The sequence below is a fragment of the Macaca thibetana genome, chromosome 19 (assembly GCF_024542745.1).
Source record: "Macaca thibetana thibetana isolate TM-01 chromosome 19, ASM2454274v1, whole genome shotgun sequence".
NCBI lineage: Eukaryota > Metazoa > Chordata > Mammalia > Primates > Cercopithecidae > Macaca > Macaca thibetana.
The window spans coordinates 21315639-21341392 of record NC_065596.1 but is presented as its reverse complement, the minus strand read 5'-3'; the positions used below and the strand labels follow the sequence as shown (position 1 = coordinate 21341392).

Genomic DNA, 25754 nt, shown 5'->3' with positions numbered 1-25754 from the left:
GCCAACATGGTGAAACCTCAGCTCTACTAAAAATATAAAAATTAGCTGGGCGTGGTGGCACACACCTGTAATCCCAGCTACTTGGGAGGCTGAGGCAGGAGAATCACTTGAACACTGGAGGCGGAGGTTGCAGTGAGCCCAGATCGCACCATTGCACTCCAGCCTAGGTGACAGAGCGAGACTCTATTTCAAAAAAAAAGTTTTTTTTTTTCTAAAGACTACGACACAGGATAAGGAATATATGACACACGGAGGTTGCAGTGAGCCGAGATCACGCCACTGCACTCCAACCTGGGCACCAGAGCAAGATGCTGTCTCAAGAAAAAAATATATATATATGATATACACACATGTACAGTTAAATATTATTCAGTCATAATAAAGAAGGAAATCCTGCCATTGTTGGCAGCATGGATGAACCTGGAGCACATGTGAGACAAGCCAGGCATAGAAAGATGAATACCAGATGATCTTACTTACCTGGAGACTCGAAAAGAGCCAGATTCCTAGAGGAAGAGAGTAGAAGAGTGGCTGCCTGGGGCTGAGGGGCAGGGGAAGTGGGGAGACATGTTGGTCAAAGGGAATCAACTTTCCGTTGTAAGATGAATAAATTCTCTACGTCCAGTGTACAACATGGTGACTGTATTTAAGGATACTGTACTGTATACTTGAAACGTACTAAAAGACCAGGCACAGTGGCTCACACCTATAATCCCACCACTTTGGAAGACCAAGACGGTTGGATCACTTGAGGTCAGAAGTTCGAGAGCAGCCTGGCCAACATGGTGAAACCCCGTCTCTACTAAAAATAAAAAAATTAGCCAGGCGTGGTGGTGTGCACCTGTAATCCCAGCTACTCAGGAGACTGAGGCAGGAGAATCGCTTGAATACAGGAGGCGGAGTTTGCAGTGAGCCGAGATCGCCCTACTGCACTCCAGCCTGGGGCGACAGAGCAAGACTCCGTCTCAAAAAAAAAAAAAAAAAAGAAAGAAAGAAATGTACTAAGAGTGTAAATCTTACTTGTTCTTCCCATCAAATTTTTTAAAAAAGGTAACTGGTGACAGATGTGTTAATTAACTTCATGGCAATCATTTCCCAGTATATATGTGCATCAAATTGTCATCTACACCTTAAATGTGTACCAGTTTTATTTGTCAAAGACAAAAAAAACCTGCGACACAGGAAGTGATAACAGACAGAGGGGAAGAAGCCTGAGGACTGAGTCTTAAGTCGATATTGGGAGACTGCGGGATCTTGTGTGCGTGTCCTATGAACGGAGTTCAGCTCCCCAGTGCTGTGAGTTCCACCATCCTCACGTACACGTATGTGGTTTGTTTTAGGACACGGTGGTCTTTGAAGACGTGGTTGTGGGGTTCACCCTGGAGGAGTGGGCCTTGCTGAATCCTGCTCAGAGAAACCTCTACAGAGAAGTGATGCTGGAGACGTTCAAGCACCTGGCCTCAGTAGGTAAGGATGGCATTATTTCTGCACTTGGTTATTAGATAATACATGTTTTGTCTGGTTGCAGTGGCTCATGCCTGTATTCCCAGTGCTTTGGGGAGGCTAAGGCAGGAGGATCACTTGAGGCTAGGAGGTGGCAACCAGCCTGGGCAACATAGTGAGACCCTGTCTCTACAAAAAAATCAAAAATGAGCCCGGCGTGGTAGCATGCTCTTATAGTCCTAGCTATTTGGGAGGCTGAGGCAGGAGAATCACTTGAGCCCAGGAGTCCAAGGCTACAGTGATCACACCACTGTACTCCAGCCAGCGTGACAAATTGAGACCCTGTTTTTTTTTTTTTTTTTTTTTTTTGAGACGGAGTCTCGCTGTGTCACCCAGGCTGGAGCGCAGTGGCGCGATCTCGGCTCACTGCAAGCTCCGCCTCCCGGATTCACGCCATTCTCCCGCCTCAGCCTCCGAGTAGCTGGGACTACAGGCGCCCACCACAACGCCCAGCTAGTTTTTTGTATTTTTAGTAGAGACGGGGTTTCATCATGTTAGCCAGGATGGTCTCGATCTCCTGACCTCGTGATCCACCCGCCTCGGCCTCCCAAAGTGCTGGGATTACAGGCCTGAGCCACCGCACCCGGCCGAGACCCTGTTTTAAAGAGAAAAGAAAAAAGAGCCGGGCACAGTGGCTCACGCCTGTCATCCCAGTGCTTTGGGAGGCCAGAGTGGATGGATTGCCTGAGCTCAGGAGTTTGAGACCAGCCTGGGCAGCACAGTGCAATGCAGTCTCTACTGAAATACAAAAAATTAGCTAGGCGTGGCTGCGTGCGCCTGTAGTCCCAGCTACTCTGGAGGCTGAGGCAGGAGAATCGCTCTAATCCGGGAGGCAGAGGTTGCAGTGAGCCGAGATGGCACCACTGCACTCCAGCCTGGGCGACAGAGTGAGACTCCATCTCCAAAAAGAAAAAGAAAAAGAATAAATATTTCTTGCTCATTAAGCCTGTTCTAAGATTTATAATGTAGAAAGGGAATACATTGGTTAATGAGACAGTTATAATCATTGATGTCCTGGACCTAAAATTCAGTAGCTTCTCTGTGATAATAAAAATCTATTAATCTGTACTTTTCTTTCTGTCTTGTTGAAAAGACCTAGGGTCGGCCAGGCACAGTGGCTCACGCCTGTAATCCCAGCACATCAGGAGGCCGAGGCGGGCTGATCACGAGGTCAGGAGATCGAGACCAGCCTGGCTAACATAGTGAACCCCCGTCTCTACTAAAAATACAAAAAATTAGCCGGGCGTGGTGGCGGGTGCCTGTAGTCCCAGCTACTCGGGAGGCTGAGGCAGAATGGCGTGAACCTGGGAGGCAGAGCTTGCAGTGAGCCGAGATCGTGCCACTGTACTGCAGCCTAGGCGACAGAGCAAGACTCCATCTCAAAAAAAATAAAAGAAAAAAAAAAAAAAAAAGACTTAGGGTCCTTTTGTGTTACCAGTGCGGGTATATATTGGTGGCACGGAGACGTTAATTATTTGAAACATTGTGATGATTTTTCTGTGCATTTAAAATTATCTACCATTTTGACTGCTTGTACTTTTTCTTTTTTTTTTTCTCATTAGTTGAAATCCTTGAGGGGGACAACATCACAGGGATTCTGTGTCCAATGGCCTTAGCAGGAAGACTGCCTCAGAATTTGGCATGAATTATGCCACTGTTTCTGTGAGCCTGAATGACCTTTCCCCAGATGCTTCTGGTTTGGTTTGGTTTGTTTTGCCACCAGGAGTCACCGTGTTGTTTTTTGCTTTGTATACATAAGCATGTCTCTTACCCAAATAGAATTCAGTTTCATCTTGGGCATAAACACCTTCGATTATTATTATTATTATTATTATTTTTTTTTTTTTTGTCGAGACGGAGTCTCACTCTGTCGCCCAGGCTGGAGTGCAGTGGCACGATCTCGGCTCACTGCAAGCTCCACCTCCCGGGTTCATGCAATTCTCCTGCCTCAGCCTCCCGAGTAGCTGGGAGTATAGGCGCCCGCCACGACGCCTAGCTAATTTTTTGTGTTTTTAGTAGAGACGGGGTTTCACCGTGTTAGCCAGGCTGGTCTCCATCCCTTGATCTCTTGATCCGCCCGCCTCGGCCTCCCAAAGTGCTGGGATTACAGGCGTGAGCCACCGCGCCCGGCCAAACACCTTCAATTTTAAGAACAGCTGTGTGAGGCCGGGCGCGGTGGCTCACGCCTGTAATCCCAGCACTTTGGGAGGCCCAGACGGGCGGATCACGAAGTCAGGAGATCGAGACCATCCTGGCTAACACGGTGAAACCCCGTCTCTACTAAAAAATACAAAAAAAAAACTAGCCGGGCGAGGTGGCGGCGCCTGTAGTCCCAGCTACAGGGGAGGCTGAGGCAGGAGAATGGCGTGAACCCGGGAGGCGGAGCTTGCAGTGAGCTGAGATCCGGCCACCGCACTCCAGCCTGGGCGACAGAGCGAGACTCCGTCTCAAAAAAAAAAAAAAAAAAAAAAAAAAAAAAAAAAAAAAAAGAACAGCTGTGTGCTCTCTTTGGTTCTGGAGACCCTGCTTACAGGCAGCCAAAATGGCCTTGGACCACCACCTTCCAGACGCATTTTCTTTTGGAATTCACTTTCCCTGCAGGCCTCCCCAGGCTCCAAGATGGCAGAAAGCTCTTATACTTCTTCATAATGAAGTCAGGCCAGGCACAGTGGCTCACACCTGTAATCCCAGCACTTTGGGAGGCCAAGGCAGGCGAATCATAAGGTCGGGAGATCGAGACCAGCCTGGCCAATATGGTGAAACCTCGTCTGTACTAAAAATACAAAAAATTAGCTGGGTGTAGTGGCGGGCACCTGTAATCCCAGCTACCCGGGAGGCTGAGGCAGGAGAATGGCTTGAACCCAGGAGATGGAGGTTGCAGTGAGCCGAGATCGTGCCATTGCACTCCATTCCGGGTGACAGAGTGAGACTCTGTCTCACAAATAAATAAATAAATAAGTAAATAAAATAGCATAATGAAGTCATGAAACAATTAAACACCTGAATGACTTCTTTCTTTGCAGATGCCTTCCTCCTCATATTTGTTCACTTTTTTGTTTCAGATAATGAGGCTCAACCTAAAACCAATGGGTCCATTTCTCAGCAGGATACTTCTGGAGAAAAATTATCCCTTAAACAGAAAATAGAAAAGTTCACAAGAAAGCATACGTGGGCCTCCCTTTTAGGAAAAAATTGGGAAGAACATAGTGTGAAAGACAAGCACAACACCAAGGAGAGACATTCGAGGTGAGTTGCACTGAGAAGAAAAAGGCAGGGCCGGGCGTGGTGGCTCACGCCTGTAATCCGAGCACTTCAGGAGGCCGAGGCGGGTGGATCACGAGGTCAGGAGATCGAGACCATCCTGGCTAACACGGTGAAACCCCGTCTCTACTAAAAACTACAAAAAAACTAACCAGGCGAGGTGGAGGGCGCCTGTAGTCCCAGCTACTTGGGAGGCTGAGGCAGGAGAATGGCGTGAACCTGGGAGGCAGAGGTTGCAGTGAGCTGAGATCCGGCCACTGCACTCCAGCCTGGGCGACAGAGCGAGACTCCGTCTCAAAAAAAAAAAAAGGCCAGGCGCGGTGGCTCAAGCCTGTAATCCCAGCACTTTGGGAGGCCGAGGCGGGCGGATCACAAGGTCAGGAGATCGAGACCACAGTGAAACCCCGTCTCTACTAAAAATACAAAAAATTAGCCGGGCGCGGTGGCGGGCGCCTGTAGTCCCAGCTACTCAGGAGGCTAAGGCAGGAGAATGGCGGGAACCCGAGAGGCGGAGCTTGCAGTGAGCCGAGACCGCGCCACTGCACTCCAGCCTGGGCAACAGCGTGAGACTCCGTCTCAAAAAAAAAAAAAAAGGCCGGGCGCGGTGGCTCACGCCTGTAATCCCAGTACTTTGGGAGGCCGAGGCAGGCGGATCACCTGAGGTGAGGGGTTTGTGACTAGCCTGACCAATATGGTGAAACCTCGTCTCTACTAAAAATACAAAAATGGGTGTGGTGGCAGGTGCCTGTAATCCCAGCTGCTCAGGAGGCTGAGACAGGAGAATTGCTTGAATCCAGGAGGCGGAGGTTGCAGTGAGCCAAGAGCGTGCCACTGCACTCCAGCCTGGGCTGGGCAACAGAGTGAAAAAAAAAAAAAAAGATAATTCTGTTAGAAACAATTCTGGGAGAACCCCATATATTACTATTGTTTTTGTAGTGGGCTGTGGTTGAACTTTCTACCAGAGTATTTCGTTTATTCCAGTTTGAAATAATTTCAACAATAGAGGAAACTTATACCCTTGTACAGAAAATGGCAAAAATGTTATCCTAATGTTCATTAATATATATTAAGAAATAATTGGCCGGGCACGGTGGCTCAAGCCTGTAATCCCAGCACTTTGGGAGGCCGAGACGGGAGGATCACGAGGTCAGGAGATCGAGCCCTTCCTGGCTAACACGGTGAAACCCCGTCTCTACTAAAAAATACAAAAAATTAGCCGGGCGTGGTGGCGGGCGCCTGTAGTCCCAGCTACACGGGAGGCTGAGGCAGGAGAATGGCGTAAACCCGGGAGGCGGAGCTTGCAGTGAGCTGAGATCCGGCCACTGCACTCCAGCCGGGGCGACAGAGCAAGACTCCGTCTCAAAAAAAAAAAAAAAAAAAAAAAAGAAATAATTGACTGGGCACAGTGGCTCACGCCTGTAATCCCAGCGCTTTGGGAGGCCAAGGCAGGTGGCTCACCTGAAGACAGGAGTTCGAGAGCAGCCTGACCAATATGGAGAAAACCTGTCTCTACTAAAAATACAAAATTAGCCGGGAGTGGTGGCGCAAGCCTGTAATCCCAGCTACTCAGGAGGCTGAGGCAGGAGAATCACTTGAACCCGAGAGGCAGAGGTTGCAGTGAGCCAAGATCGTGCCATTGCACTCCAGCCTGGGCAACAAGAGCAAAACTCTGCCTCAAGGGAAAAAATAAAATAAATTATGGAAGGCATAAACCATTAATAATGTGCTGCCCATTTTTAGCAGAAATCCAAGGGTGGAGAGACCATGTAAAAGCGGTAAAGGTAATAAGCGTGGAGAAACCTTCAGAAAGACTCGAAATTGTAATCATCATCTGCGCAAGAATCATCGTACCGGTGTGAGACAGTATGAATGCAGTCAGTGTGGAAAACTCTTCACCCATTCTTCATCCCTGATGAGGCACAAGAGAGCTCACTCTGGACAAAAATTATATACATGTAAGGCATGTGGGAAAGCCTTCAGTCGCCCTTCCTACCTACAGATGCATGAGAAAACCCACAGTGGAGAGAAGCCCTATGCCTGTCAATCTTGCGGGAAGACATTTCTTCGTTCTCACTCTCTCGCCGAACACGTGAGGACTCACACTGGAGAGAAGCCCTATGAATGTGGGCAGTGTGGGAGAGGCTTCAGTTGTCCCAAATCCTTTCGGGCACACGTGATGATGCACACTGGAGGGAAGCCGTATGAGTGCAAGCACTGTGGGAAAGGCTTCAGGTGTCAGAAATCCTTTCGAGTCCATACGATCATGCACGCCGGAGCGAAACCCTACGAGTGCAAGCAGTGTGGGAAAGCCTACTGCTGGGCAACATCCTTTCAGCGACACGTGAGAATTCACAACGGAGAGAAACCCTATAAGTGTGAAACATGCGGGAAAGCATTTGGTTGGCCCTCCTCCTTACACAAACACGCAAGAACGCACGCTAAAAAGAAGCCCGTGAGGAGGGGCAGCGTGGGAAAGCCTTCAGCGAGGCCTCACCCCTCCACAAATGTCGAATTGCAAACTAGAGAGAAAGTCTATAAATGTGGAAAATGTGGGAAAACGTATGGTTGGTCCTCATCTTTACACAAACATGAGAGAAAGCACACAGGAGAGAAACCTGTCAGTGCAGCCAGTGTGGGAAAACCTTCTGGTGGGCTTTGCTCTTCCAAAAATGCAAGAATGCAGATTGGAGAGAAGCCCAGTAAGTGCGAAAAATGTGGGAAAGCTTTCAGTTGTCCCAAAGCCTTTCAAGGTCATGTGAGAATTCACGCAGGAAGGAAACCCTATGCATCTAAGTAATGGGGGAAAACCTGTGCAAATTTTTTTTTTTTTTTTTTTTTTTTTTTTTTGAGACGGAGTCTCGCTCTGTCGCCCAGGCTGGAGTGCAGTGGCCGGATCTCAGCTCACTGCAAGCTCTGCCTCCCGGGTCTACGCCATTCTCCTGCCTCAGCCTCCCGAGTAGCTGGGACTACAGGCGCCCGCCACCTCGCCCGGCTAGTTTTTTGTATTTTTTAGTAGAGACGGGGTTTCACTGTGTTAGCCAGGATGGTCTCGATCTCCTGACCTCGTGATCCGCCCGTCTCGGCCTCCCAAAGTGCTGGGATTACAGGCTTGAGCCACCGCGCCCGGCCAACCTGTGCAAATTAACTCATATATCATGGTTCAGAAAATTCACAGCAGGAGGGCCAGGCCCGGTGGCTCATGCCTGTAATCCCAGCACTTTGGGAGGCCGAGGCAGGTGGATCATGAGGTCAGGAGATCGAGACCATCCTGGCTACAGTGAAACCCCATCTCTACTAAAAAAAAAAAAAAAAAAAAAAAAAAAATTAGCCGGGCGCAGTGGTGGGCGCCTGTAATCTCAGCTACTCGGGAGGCTGAGGCAAGAGAATGGCATGAATCGGGGAGGCGGAGCTTGCAGTGAGCAGAGATCGCGCCACTGCACTCCAGCCTGGGCGACAGAGCGAGACTCCATCTCAAAAAACAAAGAAAAAAGAAAATTCACAGCAGGAGAAGAATCTCATGACATTTATAAATATGGTATTGCCTTTATGAGGACTACATCCTAAAAGTGGGCCTCTAGCAAATGAATTTGCAATTCTCTTGCAGATAAAGTTGAGGGGAGAATTCTGTAAGTCCTCTCTCATCTATAGTACCGAACTGTTCATACATAACGGTTTTTTCTTATAAATTTACTAATGTTTCTCTTTTCTTTTCTTTTTTTTTTTTTTTTGAGATGGAGTCTCGCTCTGTCAGCCAGGCTGGAGTGCAGTGGCCCGATCTCGGCTCACTGAAAGCTCCACCTCCCGGGTTCACGCCATTCTCCTGCCTCAGCCTCCCGAGTAGCTGGGACTACAGGCGCCTGCCACCTCGCCCGGCTAGTTTTTTGTATTTTTAGTAGAGATGGGGTTTCACCATGTTAGCCAAGATGGTCTCGATCTCCTGACCTCGTGATCCACCCGTCTCGGCCTCCCAAAGTGCTGGGATTACAGGCTTGAGCCACCGCGTCTGGCCTTTTTTTCCTTTATTATTATTATTTTTTGAGACAGAGTCTCATTCTGTTGCCCAAGCTGGAGTGCAATGGCATGATCTCGGCTCACTGCAACCTCCGCCTCCCTAGTTCAGGCGATTCTCCTGCCTCAGCCTCCCGAGTAGCTGTGACTACAGGTACGTGCCACCACCATGCCTGGCTAATTTTGGCATTTTTAGTAGAGACGGGGTTTCACCTTGTTGGCCAGGGTGGTATCAAACTCCTGACCTCAGGTGACCCACCCACGTCAGCCTCCCAAAGTGCTGGGATTACAGGCGTGAGCCACCGTGCCAGGCCATATTATCATTGTCTTAATACCTCATTCTCTCAGTATTTCTTGTGCTTCTGTGTTTTGCTTCCATGACAGATACAATGGTACAACCATAAAAGCACGGGATTGTGTCCCTACTGCATCACTGAAAACTACGGTGACCTAGTATTCTTCAGGAGATAAATCCTACTGGCTGGGCGCGGTGGCTCACGCCTGTAATCCCAGCACTTTGGGAGGCCGAGATGGGCGGATCACGAGGTCAGGAGATCGAGACCATCCTGGCTAACACAATGAAACCCCGTCTCTACTAAAAAATACAAAAAAAAAAACTAGCCGGGCGAAGTGGCGGGCGCCTGTAGTCCCAGCTATTCGGGAGGCTGAGGCAGGAGAATGGCGTAAACCCGGGAGGCGGAGCTTGCAGTGAGCTGAGATCCGGCCACTGCACTCCAGCCTGGGCAAGAGAGCCAGACTCCACCTCAAAAAAAAAAAAAAAAAAAAAAAAACAAAGAAAGACAATACTGGCTTATCAGGCACACTATGGGAATTTCCTGTCACACAGAGCTGAATACAATCTCTCAGTATGTATTCAGTCATTATGTTTGATTATGTATTTTTTTTTTTGAAACGGAGTCTCGCTCTCTCTCCCAGTCTGGAGTGCAGTGGCACAATCTCGGATCACTGCAAGCTCCGCCTCCTGGGTTCACGCCATTCTCCTGCCTCAGCCTCTGGAGTAGTTGGGACTACAGGCGCCGCCACCATGCCCGGCTAATTTTTTGTATTTTTTTAGTAGAGATAAGGTTTCACCGTGTTAGCCAGGATGGTCTCGATCCCCTGACCTTGTGATCTGCCCGCCTCATCCTCCCAAAATGCTGAGATTACAGGCGTCAGCCACCGCGCCCGGCCGATTATGTATTATTAAAACAAAAATTTCTGTTTCCGAGAAATCTCTATTTACTGTGTTTTAACTGTGTTTTCAAAGAAGTTGGATGCTATACAAATGGATAAAATGTTTCTGAGAAATAGCCTATTTAACTGAGTTTTTCAAATAAATTGTATACTAACAAATGTCAATCTCTATTTTTTGTTTACTGGAAGAATGTATTAAAATATTGAAACTGAATTGCCAAATCAACTTGGTGACTTTAAAAATTATAGTTCTGGGCCAGGTGCAGTGGCTCACTCCTGTAATCCCAGCACTTTGGGAGGTCGAGGAGGGCAGATCACGAGGTCTGGAGATTGAAACCAGCCTGGCCAACATAGCAAAACCCTGTCTCTACTAAAAATACAAAACTTAGCTGGGCATGGTGGCAGGCGCCTGTAATCCCAGTTACTCCAGAGGCTGAGGCAGGAGAATCACTTGAACCTGGGAGGCAGAGGTTGTAGTGAGTCGAGATTGTGTCATTGCATGCCAGCCTGGGCGACAAGAGCAAGACTCTGTCTCAAAAAAATAAAAGAAAACAAAATTGTATACTTATGGTTCAGCCTCATGTCTGCAAATATTACAAATTTTAGGGCATGTCATATATATGTATATATAGTATGAGTGTGGCAGAGTTTCGCTCTGTCGCCCAGGCTGGAGTGCAGTGGTGTGATCTCAGCTCACTGCAGCCTCCACCTCCTGGGTTCAAGCGATTATCTTGCCTCAGCCTCCCAAGTGACTGGGAATACAGGTGTGCGCCACCATGCCCAGCTAATTTTTTGTATTTTTAGTAGAGGTGGGGTTTCACCTTGTTGGCCAGTATGGTCTTGATCTCTTCACCTCATGATCCGCCCACCTTGGCCTCCCAAAGTGCTGGGCTTACAGGCGTGAGCCAACACACCAGGCCCAAGTCATATGTTTTTATGAGTTTGGACATTGGCATCTCGGACCAGGTACTTCATATGGATTTGAACCACAAAATGTTTGGGTGTTTTTGTTGTTGTTTTGTTTTTTTGTTTGTTTGTTTTTTTGAGATGGAGTCTCCCTCTCGTGCCCAGGCTGGAGTGCAGTGGCACAATCTTGGCTCACTGCAAGCTCTGCCTCCTGGGTTCATGCCATTCTCCTGCCTCAGCCTCCCGAGTAGCTGGGACTACAGGCGCCCGCCACCACACCCGGCTAATTTTTTGTATTTTCAGTAGAGACGGGGTTTCACCGTGTCAGCCAGGATGGTCTCGATCTCCTGACCTCGTGATCCACCTGCCTCAGCCTCCCAAAGTGCTGGGATCACAGCTGTGACCCACCGCGCCCGGGCAATGTGGGTGTTTGTTTTTAATATCTTTGTGAAATAATTTTTTTTTTTTTTTTTTTTTTTTTTGAGACTGAGTCTGGCTCTGTCGCCCAGGCTGGAGTGCAGTGGCCGGATCTCAGCTCACTGCAAGCTCCGCCTCCCAGGTTCACGCCATTCTCCTGCCTCAGCCTCCCAGAGTAGCTGGGACTACAGGCGCCCGCCACTTCGCCCGGCTAGTTTTTTTGTTTGTTTGTTTGTTTGTTTGTTTTTTGAGACGGAGTCTCGCTCTGTCGCCCAGGCTGGAGTGCAGTGGCCGGATCTTAGCTCACTGCAAGCTCCGCCTCCCGGGTTTACGCCATTCTCCTGCCTCAGCCTCCCCAGTAGCTGGGACTACAGGCGCCCGCCACCTCGCCCGGCTAATTTTTTGTATTTTTTAGTAGAGACGGGGTTTCACCTTGTTAGCCAGGATGGTCTCGATCTCCTGACCTCGTGATCCGCCCGTCTCGGCCTCCCAAAGTGCTGGGATTACAGGCGTGAGCCACCGCGCCCGGCGTGAAATAATTTTAAATTGCCTTATATACTTGGCATTGTCATTTTGCTGCCCCTGCACACTGATGGAAAAATTTGTTCTGCAGAAAACTAGAGTTCCTCACGGGGTGAGGAAGAGCTATGGTCATCTGCACACTTCTGGCCCATTGGGAGTCTTTTCCCGTGTGCACAGTGATATCTAGGCAAGTCCGCCGTGATTTCCCGGTGAGGATAAAATCTACGGGTGGTGAGAGAACTAGTCAAGGAATAACTGAAGTGAGCTGCGGACAGGATTACCATTTTGAGTAACATCCCAATTTATTAGTCATCCTTTAATTTTTATTTTTTTAATTAAACAATAATTTTTAAGCATAAACTTTTAATGATCCACAAAGCCCAAAATGCCCATTTGATTTTCATAGGTATTGTTTCCATATACTTAGACTTCCAGCAGCTATTAGAAGAGAAAAATATATACCAGCTTTGTGTTTAATTAAAGGCAAATGAAATCCAGTCTGTGTCCATTTTCAATGTTAATAGTCTTGATAGCGGGCGGGCACTGGGGCTTACGCCTGTAATCCCAGCACTTTGGGAGGCTGAGGCGGGTGGATCACCTGAGGTCAGAAGTTTGAGACCAGCCTGACCAACATGGAGAAACCCCGTCTCTACTAAAAATACAAAAATTAGCCGGGCGTGGTGGCGGGCGCCTGTAATCCCAGCTACTCGGGAGGCTGAGGCAAGAGAATGGTGAGAACCTGGGAGGGGGAGCTTGCAGTGAGCTGAGATAGCGCCACTGCACTCCAGCCTGGGCAACAGAGCGAGACTCCATCTCAAAAAAAAAAACATAAAGTAATCTCACATTCTCACATTTGAATGAAGAATCATGAATCCTAATGGGACAATAGAGTGCCCAACATGTTCATATATTTATAAAGGAGTGGGACTTATTCCAGGAATTTAAATGTTTCTATATTGGAAAATCCAAATATCTTCATATAATTCACCAAGGAGATGAGAAATATCCTCAGGTAGGTAAGGGTGTATTTGTACATAAGTAAATTTCTGTTTCTGCTTAAAAATACTTGTTTAGATCGCTTCTCGGCCTTTTGGGTAAGATCAAGTGTAAAAATACTTGTTTAGGAAAATAATTCCTTAAAGTGATTAAAAATACAACTATCTCAAAATTAGAGCCAAATTCAAATACTTCATACATTAGTAGGGTCACCTGGTGTGGATGGAAGGACGTGTCATATAATGCCAGTGTTCTGACTCTCTATGGCTGCATAATGCTACCTCAAAACTTATTGATTTTTATTTATTTTTATTTTTTGAGATGGAGGTTTGCTCTTATTGTCCAGGCTGGAGTGCAATGGTGTAATCTCGGCTCACCGCAACCTCCGCCTCCCGGGTTCAAGCGATTCTCCTGCCTCAGTCTCCTGAGTAGCTGGGATTACAGATATGCGCCACCACGCCCAGCTAATTTTGTATTTTTAGTAGAGATGGGGTTTATCCATGTTGGTCAGGCTGGTCTCGAACTCCTGACCTCAGGTGATCCGCCCGTCTCGGCCTCCCAAAGTGCTAGGATTACAGGTGTGAGACACCGCGCCTGCCTCCGCCCCCCTGAAATTTAGATTACAACAACCACATTTATTTTGCTGAGGAACCTGGTATTTATCCAGGACTGGGCAGAGGCAGCTCATCCTTGCCGTTCTCCAGTTCCACGCCTGCACAAATTTGGGTATTTTTTTTTGGCATTTGTTTTTATAGGGCCTTTTACTATGTCTTTTTATCTTGGGAGCCATGGGAAATTTTACAGCAAGTAACAATGTTAGCACATAACACACTATGGTATCATTTTTCTCTTTTTGTGTACACAATTTTTACTACACCATCAGCACGTCTAGATTTAATCCAATGTGAAAGAAACTGAAACCCGTCACAAAAGAGCAAGGTGATTCTGGCTTGAGCTCTAAAACGTACAAGTCATTGTCATCTACAGTCTTGTCATTAGCCTGTCATCAGTTGTTTTAAGGTTTTAAGTAGTCTGCGTTTTCATTGGTTATCACTAGATGGTAGCAGAGAGCATCTGTCAGAATTAATAAAAGAGGGTTAAACCAGCTCAAGCAAGCGAAGCCAATGGCTGTAGTCTTTAGGATGCTGCTCAGACCAAGGCTATGGCTAAAGCAGTCCACCCCCTCTACACACACGTGGGGCCCAGGAACCTCTGCAAGGTCCTTTACCGTTGGACCTTGTGTTCTGCCAAGTGGCTGTCAGCGTAGGCTGGCATTTAGTGCTGTGTGGCCTTATTGATGGTCACAACCATTTTTTCCACTTTGATACCACCCGCCATCCACTGGAACGCTTTGGTGCATCTCCACGTGGATCTGAGCTGAGCTTCTCCCCCTTTCTCTGAGAGCATTTCCAGCTAATATGTGTCTGCTTGGTCATGTCCTTGCCTCTGCCCCTTAGCCAGGAACTTTACACAAACCCAAAATGTATCTAGACCTCTACATCATGCCATAAATGTAAATTATTTCCAGATTTATCACTGAAAATAAATGTGAAAACATAAGAGATCATGAACTGGAATAGGCAAACATTTGTGAAAACACAAAAACACCACAAAATAGAATGAACAGATATTAGAGGCTACAAAACAAAAGGCACCATCGGAGAGTGAAAAGAGAGTCTATAGAATGGAAGAAGAAACGTGCGATAGATAGATCTGGCAAACGGCTTGCACACAGAGTATAAGCGCTCCTATAAATTACTAAGAAGGCAGGCAGCACAACAGAGAAGTAAAATTACAGATTTGATTAATCATTCACAAAGGAAGCTTGTCCAAGAGACTAATATTTAAATGATAATTCAATTTTTTCGTAAGGGAAATGCAAATTAGAGCGAAAATGACATACTACTACTCCCTACCATCCTCGCTGCAAGCCCAAAATATCCAGGAAAATGCTATTGCTGAATATGTGCCACAGAAATGCTAAGTTGTGGCTGGCACAGTGGCTCACGCCTGTAGTCCCAGCACTTTGGGAGGCTGAGGCGGGAGGATCGCTTGCGCCCAGGAGTTCAAGACCAGCCTGGGCAACACAGCAAGACCCCATCTCTAAAAAGAATAAATAAATAAAAATAAAAAATAAATGCTAAGTTGCTACAACGTCTTTGGAAAACTTTGTGACTCGATATGTTTAGATACACAAATCCTTATTGTGGTGGAGCCCCTTCCTTCCGAGCTTTCGAGAAAATCAGCCACACAAGTGCCCCAACAGGAAGCACGACCCGCTTGCACCTGTGCACTATGCCCGGCAGGAGCTCCCAGCTGCCTCCAGGGCACAGCGGCTTTGGAGGAGGGGCTGCGTTGCATGCTGGGAGCAATCTGAGGGGCGGGACCCTAGCGTTTAAGGGCTGTCCTTTTTTGAACAACATTTCCCAAAGGACTTGGGTTCCCCGAGTGGTGCCCCAAGCAGCGGACGAGCAGGATGCCTGAGGAGGGGACTATAGACACCGGCTGGTGGCCACGGACTACCAGGAAGCCAGGGGATGGTGGCCTCGGTGTGGACTGCGCATGTGCGTCCCGAGCCTCAGGCTAGTGTTCCGGACCAGAGTGGGGCGTCGCAGCCGCCTGTTACACCTGTGGGCAGCGCGGCCTCTCCCGGATGTGACGTAACATGACGCCTGCAGGACGGATGCTGTGATGACGAGGTGGCAGCGCTGGTTCCTGTAGCTGAGGGGTGTGAGTTCGAGGTGTGATTGTCCTCGTTTTCTACTTCCGGTCACCTCACTGCCACATGGCAGGCCTCCAGAGAAATACTCTTAAGATGGGACACCTGCGCATCTCTTTTTATTTTTTTATTTTTTTCTTTTTTTTTTTTTTGAGACGGAGTCTCGCTTTGTCGCCCAGGCTGGAGTGCGGTGGCTGCGATCTCGGCTCACTGCAACCTCCACCTCCTGGGTTCAATTTATTCTCCTGCTTCAGCCTCCTGAGTAGCTGGACTTACAGGCATTCGCCACCACGCCCAGCTAATTTTTGCATTTTTAGTAGAGATGGGGTTTCACCATGTTGACCAGGCTGGTCTTGAACTCCTGACCTCATGTGATCCACCCGTCTCTGCCTGTCAAAGTGCTGGGATTATAGATGTGAGCCACCGCGCCCGGCCCACTTGCTGTTTAATTAAGCAAAAAGGTGTTACATTTCTGCTTTGCTGTAACATGTACTGGAAAATTGAGCATATGGAAATAATGAATGTGAACAGCAGTGTGTGCTCCTGTTTGGGCGTTATGCATCATTAGATAAAAAATCTGCCATCTCTGGAGGCTGCAGTGAGCCGAGATTGTGCCACTGCACTCCAGCCTGGGTGACAGAATGAGGCTCTGTCTCAAAAACAAAACAAAACAAAAACTGCCATCTCCTATAAAAGGGCATTACATTTTTTTCCAAAATTTGGGATTTTGAACACCGTCCCAATTTAGTATCAAAGTATATTTGAGAATGCCAAATATACTTTGATACTAAATTGGGACGGTGTTGAAAATGACACAATGTCTGCAGCTCACCTTCATTATTCCTAGAATCTCTCTTACCATCCACAGCTCTTTTTGCATCTCCCAGATCACCAAGAACTTGCACAGCTATCATTCTGCTTCTAGGAACGGGCGCGTGCTGGAGTAAAACTGTGGGGATGATGGCGGGCGCGGTGCTGCCTGTAATCCCAGTTTGGGAAACGGGTGGATCACGGGAGATCGAGACCATCCTGGCTATGACCCCGTATTCAAAAAACTTTGGCAAACGTGAACCCGGGAGGGGAGCAAGCCGAGATCGCGCCACTGTGGCGACAGAGCGAGACTTTCAAAAAAAAAAAAAAAAAAAAAAAAAAAACTGTGGGGATGACCATATTCTTTTACAAACCAGGGGCAACTCTGTGGCTTTCTAGGCTACAAATTATCTCAGACTAGACGAGCAGCAAATTGAGAAGGCCACCTCTTTTTTTTTTTTTTTTTTTTTTTTGAGACGGAGTCTTGTTCTGTCGCCCAGGCGGGAGCGCAGTGACCAGATCTCGGCTCACTGCAAGCTCCGCCTCCCGGGTTCCCGCCATTCTCCTGCCTCAGCCTCCCGAGTAGCTGGGACTACAGGCGCCCGCCACGTCGCCTGGCTAGTTTTTTGTATTTTTTAGTAGAGACGGGGTTTCACCGTGTTAGCCAGGATGGTCTCAATCTCCTGACCTCGTGATCCGCCCGTCTCGGCCTCCCAAAGTGCTGGGATTACAGGCTTGAGCCACCGCGCCCGGCCGAGAAGGCCACCTCTTTAACACAATTTACAATTCCTTCAAAAGGACTCTATAAACAGCCACATTTGATGGCGCAAATAACTGGTGAGACTCTGGTGACCTTTTCACTTCGTAGGTACATATCATATGACCTAAAGCTTTTGAGCATTGCAAAAATAAAGATGGACCGGCCAGGCACAGTGGCTCACACCTGTAATCCCAGCACTTTGGGAGGCCGAGGCGGGCGGATCACGAGGTCAGGAGATCGAGACTATCCTGGCTAACACGGTGAAACCCCGTCTCTCCTAAAAATACAAAAAATTAGCCGGGCATGGTGGCACATGCCTGTAATCCCAGCTACTCGGGAGGCTGAGGCAGGAGATTCACTTGAACCTGGGAGACGGAGGTTGCAGTGAGCCCAGATTGCTCCACTGCACTCCAGCCTGGGTGATAGAGCAAGACTCTGTCTCAAAAAATAAATAAATAAATAAAGATGGACCATGAGAGTTTTATTTTGTAGGGAATTATCACGCTGTTAACTCCATGACTGCAGGACTGGGTATCACCCCACACTATTTACAAACATCCTGAGCAGTCCCTGTAATAGTGTTTACTTAAGACATACTGAGTAATGGAAATATAAATGAATAAATACATCCTCATTCTCCAATGCCCCAACCTCCATAGAAAAAATGCAAAATACGTCCCTCTGTTTTCCCGATTATCTCCCTTGTGGATCCCTCTCCTTCTTCCAAGACTCTTTTTTTTTTTTATTTTTTACAGATGAAATCTCGCTCTGTCACCAGGCTGGAATGCAGTGGCACGATCTCGGCTCATTGCAACCTCCACTTCCCGGGTTCAAGCGATTCTCCTGCCTCAGCCTCCGTGGTAGCTGGGATTACAGGCACCCACCACCACGCCTGACTAATTTTTGTATTTTTAGTAGAGGCGATGTTTCACCATGTTGGCCAGGCTGGTCTCGATCTCTTGACCTCGTGATCCGCCCTCCCCAAGCCCCCCAAAGTGCTGGGATTACAGGTGTGAGCTACCGCACCTGGTCCCCAAGACCCATATTTTTTATTTCAAGTCTCTACTTTTACATTAAAATCTTTCCTTTTTTTTTTTAATCTCGTTTCCCAGAAAAATACATGCACTCAAACTGCAAGCACTTATTCTATATTGAGAGCCTACTATGCCTTGATTACTTTTCAGCCTAATTTTTTGTTTTGAGCTTACAATGCCTGGTATATAAGAAAGGCTCAAAAATTAGGATCAGGTAAAAATCATGGTCTTTGGTCTAGAAGGATTTTTTTTTTTTTTTTCTTGTGAGACAGAGTGTTTCTGTCTTGCCCAGGCTGGAGTGCAGTAGTGCAAACTCGGCTCACTGCAACCTCTGCCTCCCAGGCTCAAGTGATTTTCCTGCCTCAGCCTCCCAAGTAGCTGGAACTTTAGGCACATGCCACTGCACGTGGCTAATTTTTGTATTTTCTGGAGAGGTGGAGTTTCTCCATGTTACCCAGGCTGGTCTTGAGCTGCTGAGCTCAAGTGATCCGCCCACCTCAGCCTCCCAAAGTGCTGGGACTATAGGCGTGAGCTACTGCACCCAGCCTAGAAAGACTTGTTCTGAATTCTGATCCTACCTTATAACTTGCTAGCTTTGTAATCTGTAAGTCTGTTACCCACAAAAGGAGACAATAAATATATCTACATTATAGTCTTGGAGGATTCAGTGAATTTGTGTATGTTCATTGAATTCATTTATGGGAAACAAAATAGTGCCAGATATATGGTAAGCAATATTCAACTCTACAGGGAAGGAAAAATCAGCCCTTCAGAACTGGGACCCGGCCTGGCATTCAACCCACGCCACATGATTCTGTTGAACAGAAATGATTTTACACAACCCCAACATCAGATGGGGCCACGGGGTGATCATGAATGAGCAAGGCAAAAGCAAGAGTTCAGGGAAGGTCTCCAGGTGGCCTGAGACTGACCCAATTCTCCCGCTGTTGACCGTAGCTCTCAAGAATAACTAGAATGGGCTGGGCCTGGTGGCTCATGTCTGTAATCCCAGCACTTTGGGAGGCCGACGCGGGTGGATCATGAGGTCAGGAGATCGAGACCATCCTGGCTAACACAGTGAAAATCTGTCTCTACTAAAAATACAAAAAAACTAGCCGGGCGTGGTGGTGGGCGCCTATAGTCCCAGCTACTCGGGAGGCTGAGGCGAGAGAATGGCGTGAATCCGGGAGATGAAGCTTGCAGTGAGCCGAGATTGCGCCACTGTACTCCAGCCTGGGTGACAGAGCGAGACTCCGTCTCAAAAAAAAAAAAAGAGGTACAATTTTTTTTTTTTTTTTTTTTTTTTTTTTTTTTTAGACAGAGGCTCACCCTGCCGACCAGGCTGGAGTGCAGTGGCGCGATCTCGGCTGACTGCAACCTCCGCCTCCTGGGCTCAAGCGATTCTCCTGCCTCAGCCTCCCGAGTAGCTGGAATTACAGGCACCCGCCACCATGCCTGGCTAATTTTTGTATTTTTAGTAGAGACAGGGTTTCACCATGTTGGTCAGGCTGGTCTTGAACTCCTGACCTCATGATCCACCCGCCTCGGCCTCCCAAAGTGCTGGGATTACAGGCGTGAGCCACTGTGCCCGGCTTGTATTTTTTATAGAGATGGGCTCTCCCTATGTTGCCCAGGCTGATCTCGAACTCCTGGACTGAAGCAATCCTCCTGCCTTGGCCTCCCAAAGTGCTGGGCATACAAGTGTGAGCAACCACATCTGGCCCAATTGCATAAAATCTACTAAGTAGGCAGCCACATTTTTTTCAATTACTTTCCATTGCCAAAATTTCTCTGGTCACTTTCAGACACAATGACTGACAGGCCAGCCTGCTACTCATAGGAGGTCTGACTGCAGAACATGAGAAGAACAGATGCCAGCAGGCTTCCAAGTGAAAGGAACACCATTTTCACTTCAATTATGTATCCCTGGTTGAATGTATAACATCATCAAAAATCACCATGATCGATAAAAGGAATGTAATGGTAGAAGCAAATTTTGTCACTGAGAGTGATAATATTGCTTTTCGGAGAAACCAAACGTATTTGCAAAACTGTCAGAACTTGATAAAATACATGCAATCTACATAATTAAATGCATTGGTGGACTAAAATTTCATTTTCTGGAGAAACTATATAAAATATTGAAGAAGAGGCTAAACAGCACCTGCGGGGTCTGTGTGAGGACAATTTCAGGTATCTCATGAGAAGGTGACAGAGGGGTCGCCCATGGGTACATCAACAACTTTGTGGGGGTGAAGACTCTTCAGTTCAAATGCATTTGCATTCTGTAAGCATATTAAGAGTTAAGTGGGCCAGGCACGGTGGTTCATGCCTGTCATCCCAGCATTTTGGGGGCCTGGCAGGAGGCCATGAGTTCAAGATCAATCTGGGCAGCAGAAGGAGAGCCTGTCTACCAAAAAATCAACAAAAGATTACCTGGTCCATGAGTTCTGGTTTACAGTGAGCTGTGATGTCACTGCATTCTACCCTGGACAACAGAGCTAGACCTCGTCTCAAAACAAAAAAACAAAAACAAAAACAAAATAAACAAGAGAGAGAGACTGAGAGACAGTTAACTGGTTTATCCCAAATTTATTTAATTTTATTTTTAAAATTAAATTAAATTATTTATTTATTTATTTTTTTGAGACAGAATCTCACTCTGTCACCCAGGCTAGAGTGCAGCGGTGGGATCTCGGCTCACTGCAAGCTCCACCTCCCAGGTTCAAGCGATTCTCCTGCCTCAGCCCCCAAGTAGCTGGGATTACAGGCACCCGCCACCAGGCCCAGCTAATTGTTGTATTTTAGTAGAGACGGGGTTTGGCCATTTGGCCAGGCTGGTCTCGAACTTTTGACCTCAGGTGATCCACCCGCCTCAGCTTCCCAAAGTGCTGGGATTACAGCCGTGAGCCACCACGCCTGGCCCGGATTTCTTTTTCTTTTTTTTTTTTTTTTTTTTTGAGACGGAGTCTCGCTCTGTCGCCCAGGCTGGAGTGCAGTGGTGCGATCTCGGCTCACTGCAAGCTCCGCCTCCCGGGTTCACGCCATTCTCCTGCCTCAGCCTCCCGAGTAGCTGGGACTACAGGCGCCCACAACCGCGCCCGGCTAATTTTTTGTATTTTTAGTTGAGACGGGGTTTCACCGTGGTCTCGATCTCCTGACCTTGTGATCCGCCCGCCTCGGCCTCCCAAAGTGCTGGGATTACAGGCGTGAGCCACCGCGCCCGGCCCCGGATTTCTTAATCAGGCTCTCCCGGGGCGGGTCCGGACAACTGTCCAATCAAGGCAAGGGGCGGGCACCAGGAAGCGGATTGCGGGTCTGGGGTAGTGTCGAATCGAAGTCCCCAGGGGTGGAGGGGGCGTGTCCAAAACGCTGTCCACTCAGAGCGTTGAAAGGGCGGAGACTGAGAAACTTTCCAATCAGTGGCGCCGCTGCCTGCGCTCCGAGGCCCCGAGGGCGGGACGGTTTCGTCCTCCCTGCCACGCGTGCCCCGCCTACCCCGAGCGGCCCGGGAGTACCTGTCCCTTTCAGCTGCGCCGGCCGTGGGGCCACGGGGAGCTCGCCTTGGAGAGCCCAGGAGCAGGCGGGACATGGTGAGTGCGGGGCAGGAGCCGAGCCCGGGGAGGGTCGGAGCGACGGGAACCGGCTGGAACCAGCCTCCGCCGAAATCTGCCGCCGGGCTTGGCTGAGGGCCGCGCGGGGCCGCGCAGGACGAGCGCCTGGGCCCCGGGGACGCCATCGCAGCGGCCGGGCTGCAGGACTGGGGCCAGTTTGAGGGGACGGAAGGGGCTGCCAGGAGCTGGGGGGTAACTTGAGGGGGGGCCTGGGCAGGAGCGGGGCTCGGGGGTAGTTGGGGGAATGGCAGGGGCGGTCAGGGGCTCGCGGGCAGTTTGGGGGGACGGTAGGGACCGTCAGGGCTCAGGGACCAGTTTGGGGGGACCGTAGGGGCGGTCAGGGCTCAGGGGCCAGTTTGGGGGGACGGCAAGGGACGGTCAGCAGGTTGGGGATGTTACGCGCGTCCGTATAAGAGACCACCTGAGCAGGCTTTGCCACCAGGCTGTTTACTCACTTGGGTGCAAGTGGGCTGAGTCCGAGAAAGGAGTCAGCAAAGGATGGTGGATTGATTGATTGATTGGTCGGAGTCCCGCTGTGTCGCCAGCCTGGAGTGCAGTGGCGTGATCTCGGCTCCCTGCAACCTCCGCTTCTCGGGTTCAAGCGGTTCTCCTGCCTCAGCCTCCCGAGTAGCTGAGATTACAGGCGTGAGCCACCACGCCCGGCTAATTTTTGTGTGTTTAGTAGAGACAGGGTTTCACCATGTTGGCCAGGATGGTCTCGATCTCTTGACCTTGTGATCCTCCCGCCTCGGCCTCCCAAAGTGCTGGGATGACAGGCGTGAGCCACCGCGCCCGGCAATCATTTGTTCTTACAGGTTTGGGATAGGCGGTGGAGTTAGGAGCAGTTTTTTTTTGCGGACAGTGGGTGGGTGTTACAAAGTACATTCTCAAGGGCTGGGACGATGTTTCAAAGTACATTCACAAGGGCGTGGAGGATGTATTGTCACAAGGGTGGGGAGGAATGTTACAAAGTACCTTCACAAGGGCGCGAGAGTGTATTGTCACAAGGGTGGGGTACATTCACAAGGGCGAGGAGGATGTATGGTACAAAGTACATGCACAAGGGCGGGGGGGATATCACCAAGTACATTATCACTAGGGCGGGGGGATGTCACGATGGCTTGACCAAGGTGCGGCCAGCTCAGAGGACCTTACAGGGGAGAGCTTGGGGGGACAGCAAGGGACGGTCCGGGGGTCAGAGGCAGTTTGGGGGATGACCTTGGCGGTGGGAGTGACCTGCCCTGAGGGTTTGTTGCGGGGTATCCCTAATATCCTGAAATCTTTATTTGGGCAGCTGGTTTCAGTAAATATAGTGTCTCCTGTTTGCCTTTTGTCTTCTCAGTGACAAAAGGAAAATTTTCAAGTCTGTTTCCTGCCTTCTGGTCCGTCAGAATAACACCTGTTTATTCTGGGATACGGGTTAAGAATGGCCTAAGGAACTCTCTCAGGAGTATTCTCTCGCCCACCACAACTGTAGAGAAAGGGTGCGCGGTTCCACATCTTATAGCAGATAGAGATGGATTAAAATGTTCATAAAAATAGTAGTTTTTCGGCAGGGCGCGGTGGCTCAGGCCTCTAATCCCAGCACTTTGGGAGGCTGAGGTGGGCGGATCACGAGGTCAGGAGATGGAGACCATCCTGGCTAACATGGTGAAACCCTGTCTCTACTAAAAATACAAAAAATTAGACGGCTGAGGCGGCAGGCGCCTGTAGTCCCAGCTACTGGGGAGGTTGAGGCAGAATGGTGTGAACCCAGGGGGCAGAGTCTGCAGTGGGCCGAGATCGCGCCACTGCACTCTAGCCTGGGCAACAGAGCGAGCCTCTGTCTCAAAAAAAAAAAAAAAAAAAAAAAAAAGTTTTTCAAATGCTAAAGCAATCAGACAAAAAATAATAGCAGTTATTCTTCCATACAAGGTGCAGAGTTTGCGATAGCGTGTGATCCTGTTCCATTTCAGTTCATCTAGACATGAGATTAATGCAAATTCTGCAAAAACCTGTAAAACTGAGGCGTGTTCCATTCTGGTTAATTTCCAGTTTGTCACCAATAGTATTGCTTCACTGATCCATCTGTTTGCTGACTGGGAAAAGCCGTTTCTGGCCTTGTAAAGTCATAAAGACTGCCTGGGAACTCCCTTCCCCTACTTACCTTACACATGGGGGGAAAGGAGTGATTCTGCTGCATTCTCACTCTGCAGGATGGGGGTCTTCGTGGCATTTGAAGTGTAGCACCTGGAGCAGGGAGGCGAGCCTGGAGACCAGTGACTCCAGCTGAGCCCACTGTTGGGCCTGCACCGGAGGCCACTGAGGATGCAGCTGGGTCTGGCCGGGCAGCCTCCGCCTGCTCAGACCTCCTGCCTCGTAGAACAGCCACAGCAGGAACTGTTCATGCTGATTGAGGCTGCTGAGCATCGGAATGACGATTATCCGGGAGATGTGCTTGTGGGCCGTTTAGCCTTTCTGAGGTTGCACCTGTGGTTGTCTAGGGGCAGTTTCTAAGCAGCTGGTTTAATTTATGCATTAAGGGTTTTGTTTTGTTTTTGAGACAGAGTCTTGCTGTGTCTCCCCGGCTGGAGTGCAATGGCCTGATCTCACACATTGTAACCTCTGCCTCCCAGGTTCAAGCAATTCTCCTGCCCCAGTCTCCCGAGTTGCTGGGATTACAGGCACCCGCCACCATGACTGGCTAATTTTTATATTTTTAGTAGAGACGGGGTTCCACCATGTTGACCAGGCTGGTCTCAAACTCCTGACCTTAAATGATTCGCCCTCTTCCACCTCCCAAAGTGCTGGGATTTCAGGCGTGAGTCACTGCGCCCGGCCTGGATTCAGTTTTCATATAAACACCAGTGGCTTTACTGCCCACATAAATAGGCCTTCAGCATCTCTTCAACACCTGTGTGCTTCTAGCAGTGCTCATCACTGTGCTGCCCCCAGGGTAACCACTGTCCTGATTGATTTTTTTCATTCTCTCTACCTTTACCATTTATTATTAATTGTCATACAGAATTTTAATTTTGCCTCCTTTGAAATTTTTTTTTTTTCCCCAGGCAGGGTCTTACTCTGTCGCCCAGGCTGGAGTGCAGTGGCGTGAGCACAGCTCACCACCAATGGTGCAATGGAATATTTTTTTTGTAGAGACGGGGGGGGGGGGGGGGGGGGGGGGGGGGGGGGGGGCGGGGGGGGCGGGGTCTCGCTGTTGCCCCAGGCTAGTCTCGAACTCCTTGACTCAAGCGATCTGCCCTCCTCGGCCTCCCGGAGTGCTGGGATTACAAGCATGAGTCACCGCACCTGGCCTGAAATGTCAATAAGTGACTGTTATCATAAGTGGCTGTTACCATTAATGCACCTCGAAAGGCTTTTCTGTGGTTTCTTTACTTTGCACACATGCTGGTGTCTGAGACAGTGCATGACCCAGTTAGTTCAGTCATTCCAGCGTTTGTCAGGCTTGGGTATATTCGTTTATTTTATGTACTTATTTATTTTTAGAGACAAGGTCTTATTCTGTTGCCCAAGCTGGAGTGCAGTGGTATGATCATGGCTCACTGCAGTCTCAAACTCCTGGCTTTAAGTAATCCTCTTGCCTCAGCTTTCCAAGCAGCTGAGACCACAGGTGTGCATCACCACACCCAGCCAAAGTTTTTTTTGTTTTGAGATGGAGTCTTGCTCTGTTACCCAGGCTGGAGTGCAGTGGCATGATCTCGGCTCACTGCAATCTCCGCCTCCTAGGTTCAAGCAATCCTCCTACCTCAGCCTCCCGGATAGCTGTGGTTACAGGCATGTGTCACCAAGCCTGGCTAATTTTTATATTTTTAGTAGACACAGAGTTTCATAATGTTGGCCAGGTTGGTCTCAAACTCTTGGCCTCAAGTAATCTACGTGCCTCGGCCTTCCAAAGTATTCGCATTACAGACGTGAGCCACTGCCCCTGGCCCTCTCCTACTTAGGATTGTGATTTTAAGTGCCTTGGTGTGTTTTAGAATTGCCCCTCTACCTTATTCTGCAGGAAACCT

The 25754-nt window shown here is 48.8% G+C and overlaps 3 protein-coding genes and 1 pseudogene across 4 annotated transcripts in view; 3 read left to right on the top strand and 1 right to left on the bottom strand.

Moving 5' to 3' along the window:
• ZNF556 (zinc finger protein 556) overlaps window positions 1–7576 on the top strand; it is a 433150-nt gene extending 425574 nt beyond the window's left edge. Inside the window, exons 3-5 of the mRNA XM_050770516.1 lie at window positions 1341–1467; window positions 4566–4749; window positions 6505–7576. Of these exons, the coding sequence (XP_050626473.1) occupies window positions 1341–1467; window positions 4566–4749; window positions 6505–7561 (1368 nt within the window). The 3' untranslated portion in view covers window positions 7562–7576. The remainder of the gene's footprint in view (window positions 1–1340; window positions 1468–4565; window positions 4750–6504) is intronic.
• The window catches only part of NCLN (nicalin), a 353563-nt gene that overhangs the window by 7604 nt on the left and 320205 nt on the right, over window positions 1–25754 (top strand). The window lies entirely within an intron of this gene.
• ZNF57 (zinc finger protein 57) overlaps window positions 1–25754 on the top strand; it is an 84484-nt gene that overhangs the window by 36936 nt on the left and 21794 nt on the right. Inside the window, exon 1 of one of the 2 annotated variants that reach the window (XM_050770387.1) lies at window positions 21569–21723. The exons of the other annotated variant lie outside the window; for it this stretch is intronic. Within the exon in view, the coding sequence (XP_050626344.1) occupies window positions 21721–21723 (3 nt within the window). The 5' untranslated portion in view covers window positions 21569–21720. Of the gene's footprint in view, window positions 1–21568; window positions 21724–25754 lie in introns of those variants that run through there. 2 annotated transcript variants of the gene reach the window in all.
• Window positions 3019–4150, bottom strand: LOC126943294 (60S ribosomal protein L35a-like; annotated as a pseudogene).